This window comes from Gossypium arboreum, chromosome 7, assembly GCF_025698485.1.
Source record: "Gossypium arboreum isolate Shixiya-1 chromosome 7, ASM2569848v2, whole genome shotgun sequence".
Classification (NCBI taxonomy): domain Eukaryota; kingdom Viridiplantae; phylum Streptophyta; class Magnoliopsida; order Malvales; family Malvaceae; genus Gossypium; species Gossypium arboreum.
In genome coordinates, this window is record NC_069076.1 from 54,488,836 (window position 1) to 54,505,409 (window position 16,574).

General features: G+C 31.6%; 1 protein-coding gene across 1 annotated transcript; it reads right to left on the reverse strand.

Annotated features, from left to right (window-relative positions):
* Nucleotides 1-6,126: 6,126 nt before the first annotated feature.
* Nucleotides 6,127-7,020, reverse strand: LOC108472378 (uncharacterized). The gene has a single exon (XM_017773863.2). The coding sequence runs from the start codon at nt 7,018-7,020 to the stop codon at nt 6,127-6,129; it is 894 nt and encodes a 297-aa protein (XP_017629352.1).
* Nucleotides 7,021-16,574: the final 9,554 nt, after the last annotated feature.

Sequence of the window (16,574 nt, forward strand, 5' to 3'; positions counted from 1 at the left end):
TCATTTGCACATATAGCATATTTTCTTATACTTATATCACTTATCATCACTTGCACATATACTTGCCTTTCATTCTCAATTGATGATAAATATTTCAAACGTACCTGAATCGAATACACATCCACATAGTTATTCATTTCTCGAAATGCCCGTTGAACCGTTTAGAATTAATAAGGATATTCAGATAGCTCGAAAAGCTCGTACAATGCCAAAGTCCTAGACGTGGTCTTACATGTAATCGAATATTGATGCCACTGTCGCAGACAGGGTCTTACACAAAATCAAATACGATGCCGATATCCTAGACATGGTCTTACACATAAATCATAAGTCAATGCCAACGTCCCAGACGTGGTCTTACACGAAAAAACATATTAGATCCTATGTCATGACATATGTATCCTAACTATTCCTATAGTTTGTACGGGGCTTTTCGGACGTCGTCACATTATCGGAACTTTCTTGGATTTTCTCATATTAAACTTATATTGCAATTCATCAATGTTCAATAGCATATAAACATTAATATTCCAATTCAAATCACATTTATTTGTATATATACTTACCTCGTACGGATTCGAACGAACGGAGTCGACTACTCGATGACTTTCGACTTCCCCCGATCTAATTCCGTTTTCTTTTGTTCTTAATCTAAATAAATTCAAATTTGACTTATTCAAACTCACATTCATTCAAATCAATTCAAAAACACATATTTAGGTCATTTTACAAATTAACCCTCACATTTTCACATTTTGATATTTTAGTCCCTAATTCATAAAATCACAAAATATACAAAATTTCCTTTTACACATGCTTAGCCGAATTTTCATGGAGTTCATACAAGTCCATATATTTCATTTATTTCATATTTTAATCCCTCAAAATCTCATTTTTACAATTTAGCCCAAGTTACTCAAATTCATCAAAAATTCAAATACAAAAATCTATCATATATCTTTCATTTTTCATCATTTAACAACACAAATCTTACAACTTCATCAATGGCATAACTAAAATCATCAACAGAATCAGAAATTGAGACATGGGCTTGATAGAATACTAAGCAACAATCACAAAAACGTAGAAATTATCAAAAACCTATCAAAAACACATTCCAAATTGATGCTTGAACTAGCTGAACCGTAACTATCTCGTTTTCTTTTCTTTTCCTTTGATTTTTGGCAAGGATGAATGAAAATGGCCTAATTTCATGCTTTTGTTTTACTTTAATTAATAATTATTAACTAAATACCAATTTTGCCCTTAATGAAAACATTATCAAAACATTAACATTAGGCCATTTATGTCCATTAACGTTTTCAATGGGTTAATAACAACATAAGGACCTTTGCTTTAGAAAGTCATGGAAAATAGAAACCTTTACAATATAGAAAGCCACTTTTACATTTTACGCGATTAGGTCTTTTTTATCAAATAAGCACACAAACTATCAAATTTTCATATGAAATTTCCACACATGCTTAACCACATACTAAAAACACGAAAATTAATATTAAAATATTTTTCTAACTCAGATTTGTGGTCCTGAAACCACTATTTGGACTAGGGTCTAAACCGGGCTGTTACACATGGTCATGCGCACGGGCGTGTGGTTTGGCCATGTGTCCCCTACATCTTAAAAATCGAGAACCAGAATGCTCAGAATTAGCACACAGGTAGAGATATGGGCATGTGTCTCAGCCGGCACATGAGCGTGTGTCCTGGCCATGTAACCCCTACACCTAATTTTCAAAAATTAAATTGTCCACATGGTCTAGCACATAGAAGTATGGCTAGCCATATGACTCAAGTCATAGAGTTGTACAAAACGGGCTGGAACACGGTCGTGTGCCTCACATTGAATGCCCACACGGCCTAGGACACGGGCGTGTCATTGGCCGTGTAAGCCACACTGCCTGGCCACACGGGCGTGTGTCCCCTGTACCTCAGAAAAATTTTGAGATTTCACAAAAAAAATTTCTATGAATCCGGTGTAGCCCGACTCGATCCTAATTTGTATTTTGGGCCTCGAGGACCCATATGAGGGACATTATGATTGATTGTGATTGATTTTTGGAAATGAATAGTAAATTACATGAATTAACTGTAATTGAACTGCATACTCTGGTAATGCTCTATAACCCTGTTCCGGTGACGGATATGGGTTAGAGGTGTTATAGTCATAAATCTCATTCACCCCTTTACTATTCGAACTAGAGAAAAGGTCAATGAAATAACTAATAGTCGTATGCATTATAGCCATATCCTTAGTGTGTTCAATCCCCAAATCATCCTTCAAACATCTAACCCTGTTCAAACGTTGACAATAAGACGTAAAATTGTGAAAAAAAATTGTATTTTGATCCCCGAACTGTAACCAATTCGATCTAGCCCCTTTGACTCTAATAAATTTCCTCTTTATCAATGGCTATCCCATAATCCAATTTAGCTTCAATAATATCCATCGGTGTCGTATCTGATGGGTGAGCCAAATAAAGATCATCAACCCAGGTCATGAAGACCACAATCTGCCAAAACTTCTCGAAAATTGGCCATTTGAGTTCCATTCCTCGGATCCCCACCTTTCTTCTCCTGATTAGAGACAATCTCATTAAAATCTCCCATGACAATTCAAGGACCTTCATGAGAATTACACAAATGGGACAGTAAAGCCTATAAATTCACTCGATCTCTGCTATTGGGATCACCATAAAAACCAATAAAACGCTAATCAACATTCACATCCTCAGTAGAAATTAAAACATCGATATATTTCTCATTGAAACTTCTTAAAGAAATTGAAATGCCATTTTTTCACCCCAACGTCAAACCACCACGGGAGCCACTTGCCTGAAAGTCAATCCCATTTCGATAACTGAATTTCTCTCGAATTCTGCCCATTCGAACCTCATCCACTTTCGTCTCAATAAGAAAAATAATCTGGGGATTATAACCTTTCAGCAAATGCTGAATTCTACGAACGGATCGTGGGTTCCTCAGCCCACGAACGTTTCAACTTAGGATTTTCATTGCGATTGGCTAACTTGCCCCTTAAGTTCAACTGAGTTTTCAAATTGGCAAAACATGTTCTGCTTGCCGGGAGTCTCACCCAAATCCATAGAGAAAGAAACCGATGATACATTTTTCGATCTGGGTCATTTCTTACCATTATTAATCGAGATTGGCCTATTTTCCTCCAAACTTCCTTTATTCATTAATTCCAAATCAACTTGCAGTTCCTTATTGGGAAGATTTGATTTCCCAGCTAAATTCAACCCAAAAATTCCGCCAACATCAACCATAAATTAAGGGGATTAGAATCCCTAAAATTTCTCCCCTGATTAATTCCAAAAATTCCACAATTTTCACCTCAATTTCCCCATGTTCACGCAGCCAGATGCTGCCGCCAGTGATCGTCCTTCGAGGGGGAGCTTTCAGTGAAATGTCCCATGCCAGCGGCAAATTCTTACTACTTTCAACCATGCGAATAGGACAATTACTTTCACTGTGTCCTAATCTTCCACATAGAAAACAAAAAGTAATGAGCATTTCATATTTAAAGGTGGCATAGCGTTCCTTCATATTGGCAAAAAGAATATTTTTCCTCTATTTCAACGGTTTAAAGATGTTAATTTCCACCTGAACTCTCATAAAATTTCACAAACCCGCAACAATAGCCTTCACATCATACTCTAAAAAGATGCCAATGAGGTTTCCAAACTGCCTAGCCAAAGATTCCGAATACATGCCTAAACTGAGATTATGGATCTGGACCCATAAAAGGGTAGAAAGAAGAGGCACCTCCAACGGTTCCTCATTCAGTTTAACCTTTGCTAATAGGAACAAATGGTTGTTGAAAGTCTAAGGAATGCCATTAAAAACTCTATCCCGATCCACTTCACAGTAGAATCTAAAAAGAAACTGTTTCTCACCAATATTTTTTATTGTCATCCCTCCTAAAGGATGCCAAAGATTAGTCATGACCGATCTCATAGACTGAAAATTAACGGTGCTTGTCGTCAAGAATAGCCTACTAGAAGGTAATAAGGCTGTTTATCTTGTACTTCAGATTCTTGGGCCATCTCCCATGCCATCGGCTCTCCCGTTTCTTCCTCATCCTCTAAGCGAAGATCTAATAATGTTGATTCCATAATGCAAGAACAAACTGAAATAGAGCCAAAACCGAAGGATACCAAAAATAGAACCAAACAAATGTCATAGAAAAGCCATACTCTCAAATCTCTCCTTCATAGTTTTTTTTTTTATTTTTTATGATAAATATAATCTTTGAATTACTATCAACAAACATTAGCCATTTCATTAAATTCATATCTTTTGACCGGAGGATTTTGTTTTCACATGGTTAAACAAACCAATGATGGTCACATCTTTTCTTATCTTTTTCTTTATTTAATCTAATGACACATCATAAAAAATCAAATGATCTAGATTTATTTTTATTTATAATTTACCATCATCCTATAATCAATAATATATATTTATAAGTTATCAAATATAAATCCTAATTATAATAAATGTTCCGGTTGTACGCAATATCAAGGAAATGTCTCTATGTACAATGTCAAGCAACAACATCTATATTTTTATATAAATGTAAACTGTCAATTTATAAAATAACAACTCATGTATATATATATAAAAGAAAAAATCATTTAGTGAAATGAATTTTTAAATTGAATTAAATTAAATTTATAGTAATTAAAATTTTACATTTAAAAAATTATTGAAATAGAATAAAATTGATGAATTTTGTAAATTTTGAGGGCTAAATGTATTAAGTTTTTTAAAATTTAATCTAAAATAATTTTTTTGTAAATATTGATGGCTAAATTTGTTGAATATTTTATATTTAAGATCAAATTAATATAATGTGTAAATATTTGAGTGCTATATTTATTATTAAATCAATAAAAAAGCCTATATAAGTTTTTCTACGCTCATCTAATGACAAAAAGTAACTAAAATATTTGATTTCAAAAATTTAATGATTAAATCAAAAAATTAATAATTTAATGACTAAAATAAAATAAAAATAATAATTTAATGATATTTTTATAATTTACCCTAAAATATTCATACTTTAAATATCAGATAATATAGTTATCTCGTTAAAGTTATACATTTATGCTTCTAATATTATAAGAACAGATAAGATCAGCAGCAAGATTGACAAAGTAAAAGATCTTTTGACCCTACCAAAGCTAAAAGGGCCAATGGTGTGGCGAAAGGAGTGCCATTTGCTCATTTGATATCCCCACCCCCCGGCCCCCAAAAAAAAAATAGAGGGAAGCAAATTTCATGCCAATCCCAAATCTGGGTGGTTACCTTCTCAGTTGAGAAATCAGAAGCCAACCAGAAGTGGCCACCCACTTCACCATTGGGACACTTCATCCACCGCTCTGCCTTTCCCCAATTGCCCTTACCCATATGACAAAAGCCTAGGACAATAATTTCCCTTCTCTCTTATCTTCTTTCTCTCTCAAAAGCCAAATAAACTAACATAATACTTTATCCATTTCACTATCTTTCCTTTTCACTCCTGTCCCCTCATTATTACCCCTTTGCCCCCACTTCTTCATAATGCAGTTCAAAACCTCTCTCTTTATTTTTTAAAAATAATATCAGATTGATTTATTTACTTTTTAAAAATATAGTATTATATAATTTAGCTAGAAGACAACACCCTCCTCAGCGTCACATCCAAACTTATTGCCACGCCATCCTCATTCTATCTTCTGAGTTGTATCATCCAAATGGTTTTCCAACACGTGCTCCTTTCACCAGGGGAGGCCCAATCTTTATTGAGATTTTCAACGGTCAGGATTTTTTTATATTTTTTACTGAATTTTCAGATTCGTGGTAAACACGTGATTAATGAGCAAACTATGTGGTGGCCTTGTACGCAATGTGTATTAGCCGCGTTACACGAAATATTTATTACTTTTTCTTCTCACGATACACACCAAATAATTAAAAAAAGAAAAAGGTTAATTGAGGGTAAACTAAGAAAATAATGTTGATTATAACTAAAGATTACAAATATTCCTCGCATTATTATCTATTCCAGTTTTCGTTTATCGTCGTCTGTCAAAATCAAAATTATTATCTCGTACGGACAAACAAACGACCGTTCACTGTTTCGTCGAACCCAACGTGACAGCATTGCACGATGTTGACGGGATGGACCGACGAGGGGGTCAATGGGCTGGAGCTCGCCGGGATTTGGTTCGTCGTTCGACGGTACGAACCGAACCATTTGTTTTGCATGTAACGGTTTTTCCTCCATGGAGGGAGGGTTAGTTCTTTGCTCTTCAACGATCTTTTTACCGAATCGCTCATGACCTTGACGATCATTTTCAATTCCTCGTTTCTTCCCACGAAAACCCTAGGCAAATGTTGTAACAGCCTCGAGTACTCGGTCGTCGGCCTGGCGATCTCGAACTCGGAAGCGAAATCGAGATCAATGAGGTACCGGTTTTGGCCCGTGCGTGCTGCGGATTGCACTACGTCTATGAACTCGTAGTTTCCGGCAGTTAGGCCTCCAGAGGAGCTCCATTTGGTCTTGCATATCGCCGCATTGTGGCCTACGTCGCGAAGATAAGCCATTACTTTACGCCTGAAAATTGCTTTATCTGTTTTGAAAAAAGAAAGCATCTCCATTGCTCTCAGAACGTGAGCCATAAGCAGATTCCTGTAAGCATCCGTGTTGTTAAGAGAGGTTGACTTGATGATGATCTCGAGCGAATCGGTAAAGTCAAGGTTTGAGTCGACTCGATCTGAGTCAGAGTTGTAACCCGTTTGTTCAGCTGCATCGTGGTCGTCTTCCAGAAAACTGTGAACAAGCTCCGAGAGGCAAGGCGAATCATCATCTTCAACGACAACGGCGGCAGAATGTTCGCTTCCGCTACTGTCGTAACTGACGCCGACGAGACGAGCCTTGACTCGGTCGTCGAGCGGGTCAGTAACTCGTTTAATTCTTCTATCAGAAAGAGCCATTAGAGCATTTCTATACGACAAACTCGGGTTTGTGTTTCAAGGGTATTGGGGTTGATTAGTTCAGTTAAATAGGAGAGACGGGGAAGAACATAGGGATATGTGAGGGACATAAAAAGAAAGGAAACCCAGCTTAAATTTTTTTTTTCCTGGTAAGAAAGTGAATAAATTATATTTACGGGGGAATTTTAAGTCGAATATTCCAATAAATTGCTGTGTTTGCATCATATCAGATTATGCCTTTTGATATTCGAGTTTAAATCGATAACCGAGCCTTAATTTTAATTCTTTTATATATGAAAAGCAACTTTCATTTGAATTTTAATTAATACCCTATCAATTAATTCAGTACTATATTTTTTAATTTTTATATTCTTGTGATTGTCTTTAAATCCAGTATTATTTTAAATCGCACTAATGTTATTATACATAGTTAATATGTACTGTCCTTTTCAATTTGTTTATTTATATTTAATTGATATTTATTTTTATCTAATTAATATTTAAGTTTAGAGTCAATTACATTTTGATATCTCTGCATTAACGTCATTAGAAAATGATGATATGGCATTAACAACAATTACATGTAATTAGTGTTAGTCTCACATTATGATACATGACGAATATAAATAAAAATAATAAAATTTTTAAAATATATCAATTAATAAAAATATACATTATCATTGTTTAGATTCATCTAAATTTAGGCAATCACTTGTCATATATATTCTATATTTTTATTAGTTTTATATATTTTACTTTCCTTTATAAAATTTCACTTTTATATTATTATTTTGAAGTAAAAATATGAATTAATAAAAAGTGAACCTAGACAACTATATGATGAGATTCATTCTAAATGTTTGTTTGTTTTTTTAACAATTTTATTTATTTACTTAAAATAACATATTTTCATATTATTATTTTCAAATTAAAAAATATGTAAGTTTTAATAAAATTGGAAAATATACAAATATTTTAAAAATAAAGTATAAAACTTTTTTGCATCAAGAAATAATATGGACAAATAATTGTTCAGAATACAATGAACATAGACGATATTTGTCTAAATTTATTCTAGGCATGTTTTTTAGTAATATATATTTATGTTTTATAAAATATCAAGTTTTATATTATTATTTTGAAGAATACATAAAATTTATAATTTATAATTTACAAAAAAAATATAAATATATAAATTTATAAAAAACATAAAATATATAAAATTACTATAAAACTTGTTTAGGTTGATTCTTCATACATTTATAAAAAAATTATTAATTTTTATATTTTAACTTTTATATCTTTTTAATTTGAAAATAATAATAATAATACAAAACCTAATATTTTATTAAAATTTTAAAATATATAAAATTACTAAAAGCACATTTGAAATGAATTTAAACAAAATGTTTCCTAGATTTAGATAAACATAGATAAATGGTTATTCAAGCTCATTTTGGATGTGAAAAATTATATTTTTTATGAATTTATATACTTTTAAATATTTTATCTTTTTTTATATTTGCTATGTGTCATAATTAGATGTTGTCATGTGTCATGGTCTGGTTGCTTGTTAGTTCAACATTATTAATTTTTAACCACATTACTATAAAGGTATCAAAGTGTGTGATGAAACCCAACTTTAAGTACTAATTAGGTCTATAGAAAAATATAGATACCAACTAAGCGCAAGTAGTCAAATTCAAGAGGTAAAGTATATTTAACCCTATTATAAATTTTTAGATATTATAGGTTCGAATGAGTTAAGATGTGTAATATCATTTTCAAGTGAATAATTAATTAGGTTAATTGCACTGGACATGACTTCCTCAAAAGTGGAATTACTCGTTAAAACTCGAATGCCGATCCATGATTTGAAAGTTTAGATAAAAATATGATACTCAAAATAATTGCTTGGTATAAAAAACTGAGCTTGAGTAAAAAAAAAAAACCAATATCATTTTTAAAACAAGGTTGGACCTTAGACATAAATTTTCAAGCTTGAGCATAACCTGACCTGAATGCAAATATATATTTAATATTTTATTTTCTATCTAATAATAAATAACATTATATATTTTATTCTATGTAATATAATTATAAAAAATTTATATATTTTACTTTTGAAATAATTTTATATGTTTTATTATATGTATTATAAGTAGGGTAGTTGGTCACTAAACTTTCATAGATTTTATTTTAAGCACCGAAAATAAAAATAATTTATAAATTGGACACTATCATTAACAATTATTTTCTTTTAATTACCCAACTTTAATAAATTTTCATTTTGATCACTGACAAAATTCGGGGTTGTTGTACACTCATTTTAGTCATTCAACCTTAATAAATCTTTATTTTGATTACTTATTTTATCTTTTTAAAATGATTTTTTTAAAAATGATAATTTTAGTTTTTCCTAAAAAAGGAAAACCTAAGGTTTTATAAGAAATTTCCTAAGCTTTTTATAAGAAAAACTTGAGTGTTTATAGGAAAAACAAATTTATCTTTTTAATTTCCTTTATTATTATTTCCTCTTTTAGAATTAGTTTTATTTTTTCTAGTAAAAGGAAAAACATCGGATTTTATAGAGAACTATTTGGGTTTTTTATAGGAAAAACTATTTTTCTTTATTTTCTTTATTTTTCCCTTTTAGAATTAATTTTATTTTTCCCAAGAAAAGAGAAAAACTTGGGATTTTATAGAAAATTATTCGGTTTTTATAAGAATTTTTTTATCTTTTAATTCCTTTTATTTTTTTCTAGAATTAATTTTTAGCTTTTTTCAGTAAAAAGAAAAAAATAGTTTTTTGAAGAACTTGGGTTTAATAGAGAATTGAATTGTAGGGAAAACCTTGAATTTCATCTCCGTAGCTGCATAACTCAATTTCCTATAAAAACTCAATTTTTTTGGAAAAAAAAATAAAATTAGTTTTTTAAAAAGATAAAATGAGTGATCAAAATGAAAATTTATTAAAGTTAGGTGACTAAAATGGAAATGGTTGTTAACAATAGTGCCCAATTTGCAAATATTTTATTTGTGGTGCCTGAAATGAAAACTTATGAAAGTTGGGTAATGTTATATTTCAGAATGAGATTACAGTATTTGGATTTTAACATTTCAACCATCTTGTAATATAGAGTGTAATCTTATTATAGCTTATTTCTTTGGTAATCTTATATTATGGGCATAATCTCAAATTTTGAATGAATTTGCCCGTTGTTTTTATTATTCTAATCAATTTAGGCTTTTTTTCTTAAGACTAATAAAAATATTTACTTTAATAGTGAACTAGTAGATATTATACATTACAATTATAATCATTATTTTATTTAATAACTTATTTATTAATATATTAATTATGGTTATAACTATAATTATGGTTGTGTTGCAATAATTTTTCATGAATTATTATAATTATAATTTATAAATTTATTTTAACATAATATATTTACCTATTAAAATATAAATTGTAATGAAATGTAATAATTCTAATTATTGGTCATAATTTTATGGAAATTGTGTAACATCTTGAATTAGGGCCTAGTCGGAACAGTGGTTTCGAGACCACAAATCCGAAGTAAAAATAATTATTTTATGATTATTAGGAGGTCTATAATATGATTGCATGCTTGTGTGGAAATTTCATGAAGAAATTTCATTGATAAAGTGTCCAATTTGACATTTAGGACTAAATTGCAAAAGTTGCAAAATGTGAGTTCTAGAAGCCTTAAGCATGAAATTGACATGGAGTATTAATTAGAGGTCCTTTTACAGAAATTTACCCAATTTCTATTTTTATGGACAAATAAAACACCCCCTAACCCCGAACCGTCGCCGAAACAGGGTTACGAGGCATTATCGGACAAATCAGACAACTTACGAATAATTCACAAATAAAATAACATTTATAGTATAATTTAATAAATAAGTCCCTATAATGAACTCTCGAAGTCTAAAACATGTATTAAAAGTGAAACGGGACTCGTTCAAGTACTCCGAATTTTTTTTTTATATATAAATTTCGACAGCATTTCTGCTTATTTTTACACAAAACCCCCTGCAATTAAAACCGTATCCATTTCAAACATAACCAATTCAACCAACTCATTTCACATACTCATTTTGTATTCTAAATACCTTCTAATCAAACTCAATCAATATAATATCAATTTAAATTTATCAATGTATTAATTAAATTGAAATGGATAAACTTCTTTCATTATAATTCTTAGACTTGTAATACTAACATTTTTAACCATTTATATTCAAAACATAATAACTTTTATACACATCCTATGTACATGCCACATTACCAAAAGAAAATATGCATCACCAAAAGTTTGTTGAAGTCGGGTCTGGCTTTAGATGCTAGTTCAGTACTTGACTTCTACAACCTGTGCACGGAAACAACCGTAAACTGAGTATGCATATTGTAACACTCTGAATTTTGGGCCTAGATGAATTAGGCTTTGGGCTATGGGTCTCATAAAATTTTTAAGTGAGCAAGAAAATGACAAATGACATGTTGGCTTTAAGGGTTTAAGGAATTTGAAGTGTCTAGGTATGTTGGAGAAGTTCTGGGTTCGAGTTTTATGGTGGAGGAATTTTAATTTAATTATTAAAAGAATCAAGGTTGGCAAGTAGGTGGGCTTTTAAATAAAAATAGGGGGAAAATAGCATCAAAAAGCCTTGTGGAGGAGTGGCTAAGTGACTCCACTTAGGAAGTAGGGAGGTGGCGTTAGTAGCTAGCAAGGAGATCCAAGGTTCGAATCCTAGCTTAGTATTTTTAAAAGTTTAATTTTGGCCTTCTAGAAGGATGAAAGTGGCGTGAAGATGGACTCCAAGGGGAGTGTTCAGAAGAAAAAATTAAGGAAAAAATCAAGGGGTTATTAGGGAGAAAAACAAGGAGATGAGAAGGGAGAAGTGATGAAGTCGAATTGGGAATTGGGCATGGAAAATTCAGCTATAAGGGCTATAAATAGGGGCTGAATACAGGGTTGTCAGGCTACTACCGAAATTCTTCTTCACCTTGTTGCCATAAACCCCTTTCTCCAAAAGCCGAAAACCCTTTTCTTTTCAAGATCCAAAAAGCCAAAAACCCTTTTGTTTTTCTTTCTTTTCTTCATGCAGATTTCTATTCTTCTCTACACAATTTTCTTTGTTTCACTTAGTCGATTTCTTCTTCTACCCTTCTTCTTTAATCTGTACCAAATAAACCTTATTCACCATACTAAGTTTGAAAAGCTGAAAAGCCAAATCTCCCAAGGGCTGAATACTTTTTGACCGAATCTAGTGTAAGTGTTGCTCTTCCAATCTGTTTTCTTTGCTAGGTATCGATTATTGTCCTTCACTCTTTCTAATCAATTTTGGTAGGGAATTAGTATCGAATCTCGGATCTTAGCTCTCTGTCGAATTGCTCTTTAGGTGTTTGCGGTTTTGGTAAGTATTCAACTCTCATTGGCTAAGGTGCCCGAATGTTCATAGTTAAGGTAATGGGACTTGTGTTGGATACGAGTCACATATTATTCTAGTTTTAATAGTTAAGATTGGTGCAGATCTAGGAGTTGATCGTGGTTAGTGATTTAAGAAAGGGCTGATCGCGCAAGGTAAGGTTAAAGTGAGGTTTCGGTTTTAGTAAGGATATGTATTAAGCATGCGATTAATGGAAGGGTGATATCGTTTGTAGGTTGGTGACTAAAGGAATCGCAGCACGCTTGCTTACCAGGTGTGTATATACACTGCACACACAAAATGAATCGGCAAAAGCCGAAATGTCAAAAAGCCAAAAAGCCGAAAAGTCGAATTGTCGAAAAGCTAAAAGTTGGGCTACGGTAGTCACAGAGTGCACGAACACTCATGGAGAAGAAACCGATAGGTTGCCTGAGGCTCACAGGAAATTCCGTGGACCTGGGTTGAGAATTGGCCAAATGGGCCGGAATGGGCTAAATGGGCCTGATGGGCTGTTGGACCCATAATAGGCAAAGATTGTTAAGTGATGCTATGTGTTAGGAAATTTGTATGTGAGCATAAGTATAATATGATTTGGGCCTAATAGGCCATATGTATGTGAATTAGGCCTAGTGGGCCATAAGAATATGAACTGGGCCAGATGGGCCATATGAATAAGATTGGGCCCAGTGGGCCATATGCATGTATGTAGGGGTATTGGGCCTAGTATATGATGACTATATAAAACTTAATTAATTAATTGAGATCGTGGACAAGTCATAGGGTTAAGGTGTGGCAACGGGTATATGCATGTCTAGGATTGGATCTAGGGAGAGCTTAGTACTTAAGCAGTCTTAATGACTCACCTCCTTTTCTATGGAATCTTACCTGGTGCATAATAAGTTCATCTTAGCTCTCGGGATTTGTTTGCGGGCCAAGGTAAGTGAAATCCATATCTAGGGAAAATTACCGAAATGCCCTTACGGGCGAAAATGACCAAATTACTCCTAGGTGTTAAATGTAAGTTTTATAAATGTGACATGCATGTTTGCTGCATACTTATGATATTCTGCTTAGGTTGCATAAGGGTTGGGGATTATGGAACGGAGGAAGTATATGAGGATCGCATGGTTGCTTGACAATCATGGATCCGCCGACGGCTTTTAAAGCCCAATATGTAAATGAAGGTAGTTCCGCAATCGGGCTACCATGGTGTGTGGAATGGGTGGGTTGATATTTATATCCCCACATGGTGTGACGGGGGACGGAGCTAGTGTGTAGTGGATGGATAATTTGGATAGGATTGCATTGCATGATTGATAAATGATGTTTTTTTTTCTTGAATGCTTGTTTTTGCCGAGGGTTGTACACACTGAGTTTGAAAAAACTCACTCCCTCTTTTATTTTATTTTCAGGTGATGCTCAGTAGAAGGTTTGATGTTTGGAGGGACTCTGGGTGTTCGGCTAGCAAGATAATTCGGACTTGGTTTTTTTTAAGAATTTAAGTTTTTATTTCTTTTTAAGTCTGTTCAGACCAGATTGCAATAAGATTTTCAATTACTACTTGAATTATTATTATTATTTTCATTGTAATTACGAGAAGTTGAACATGGATTTCTTAAATTATAGTATGTTTTCTACGTTTCCGCAACTAAGTTTTTTAAAATATCAAATGATTTAAACAATGCTTTCATAACTGAAAGGTTTTTCTTTTTTAGTTAATTAGGGTTTTTTTTTAAGAAGAGTTTTCAATGAAAACACGTTTTTCGCTAAAACACTTCAATGTAACACGCCAGATTCGGCCATAACGTCTGGGCCGGGTTTGGGGTGTTACACATATACTCAGTGGTATCACTATAGTTCAATTTATAATTAAATACATTAAATTACACACATACTTTTACATTACAATTATCATCACTTAATGAAAAAATCAATCTTTTTATGTTATCATTTGATTATATATATATACCATTCTTATTTCTTTATTTCAATTCTCACCTTTCACATATGCCATATCATTCAAATTCAGTTTTATTAGTAAATTTATTTTATTTGTCCCTATTAACTTGACTCGGACTCGGCGGATACACAAATTCCAACCAACACACTAGTACGACACATTACGCCTTAACGGTACACAGTACCTAAACGATGTCGAGAATGAGTAGCGATATGATATGATAACAATATTCAACACACAAAGTGCTGAATCTATAACAGTAGCGGTAACAGTATTCAACACACAAAGTGTCTAATCGGTAACAGTAATGGTAACAGTAAAGGTAGTCTGCACATAAGTGCCTGATCAGTAAGCCGAAAAAAACCTGTACTCTTCCATATCTTATGGCATGCCAACTATATCCGACTAGCCCGACTAGTTAATAGGGTATTTAATTCACTTTTCAATACAATTTTCATCTTAGTTTAGTATCAAATATAATTCCTTATTTCAATCAGTTTCGCAGTATTGCTGTGATTCATTACTTCAGTAATTTCACAGTTCAATGCAATACATATAACAATATTCAGTAACTTCACAATTCAATTTAGTACTCAAAACAATATTCAGTATTCTATAATTTAGTTCAGTATCAGTCTCAATTTCAGTACCCAATCATAAATTTATCATTTTACTAAACACTTACCATAAAATACTTACCACACATAATTAGTAAATTAAACACATAATAATGATAAAGTTTGAATTATAGTGATATAAACCAGAATTCTTTTCGGATTTAATCCTCGACGATCTTTTCTTTTCCTTTTTGGGCCGATGATTCAGGCTCGATATTAGCTACAAACAATTAAAATAATTTCACAATCATTAACACAACACAATTTAATTGCTGAAATTTTTATCTAACTTTTACTTTAATTCCAATTTAATCCTAACTAAAACCTATATATTTTCCTTTCTCAATTCATACATTTTTGCTACTCAATTTCTTGCCAAACTCACATTTAACTATCTAATTTTTATCATATTTTCATAATTTTGAATTTATTTCAATTTAATCCCTAAAACTCAAAACTTATAGCTTAGTTTACAATTCAATCCTTTATTCAATTCCAATCAAAATTTCTATCAAATAAACCCCCAATTCCATCATTTGTTCAACATAAACCTACTCAAAAATCTATTAACTTTCAAAATTTCAACTTAAATCCAAGAGTATTTCACTCTAGGATTCCAAAAATATCAAATTTATAAGAAAATGACTTGATTAAACTTACTAATTAAACTTCAAGCTTTAAAACCTTAATTTTCCCTTTCTTCTTTCTTTCCTTTTCCTTTCCTGTTCTGTTTTGAAATGGCATCTGTTACTTTTAGCTTTGTTTCTTTTGTTTTGTGTTTTCTTTTCTTTTTATTTCATTTACTTTATTTTATATTTAAGTTAATTAATAATTATAAAATATCTATTTTAATAACAAATATAATTAATACATTTGTTACCATATCTTAACCTTACATTTGTCTTAATCTAACTAATTTATCAAATAAAAATTCTTATAATATAATAATATAATTAATAAATTTTTTTTACTTAAAATTTAAGAAAATATATACAATTATATTACAAATGTACAAATACATATATTACACATGTATTTTATCATATCCATACAATTGGCATATTTTGATTTATTTAATAATATAATATCATTATAATTTAATTATCATAAATTCATATAATATAAATTATATTTAAATATCATTAATTATATAATTAAAATAAATAAAATCTTAGATTTTATTCCTTTATGCCGCTTCAACTATGCTAAATGGCTTAATTGCCATTTTAGCCCTTTTATTTTCTTTTAATCTATAATTAGACTTTCACTATTTATTCAATTTGATCATTTGTCCTAATTACTTTATAAGCTAAATTCACTAAATAAAAATCTAATTAAACACACTATTAGACTCGTAATTACTCCTAATAATTATTTACTGACTCGATTTACTAAGATGGAGGCTCGGTAACACACTTTTTCGGTGCCCACGGATTTTAGGTCGTTACAACAAAAATGGGCATGAATAGGAAAAATTTGAAAGAAAGGTCTTAAGGGCCTTTTTTTCGTTTGGTTAATAAAAG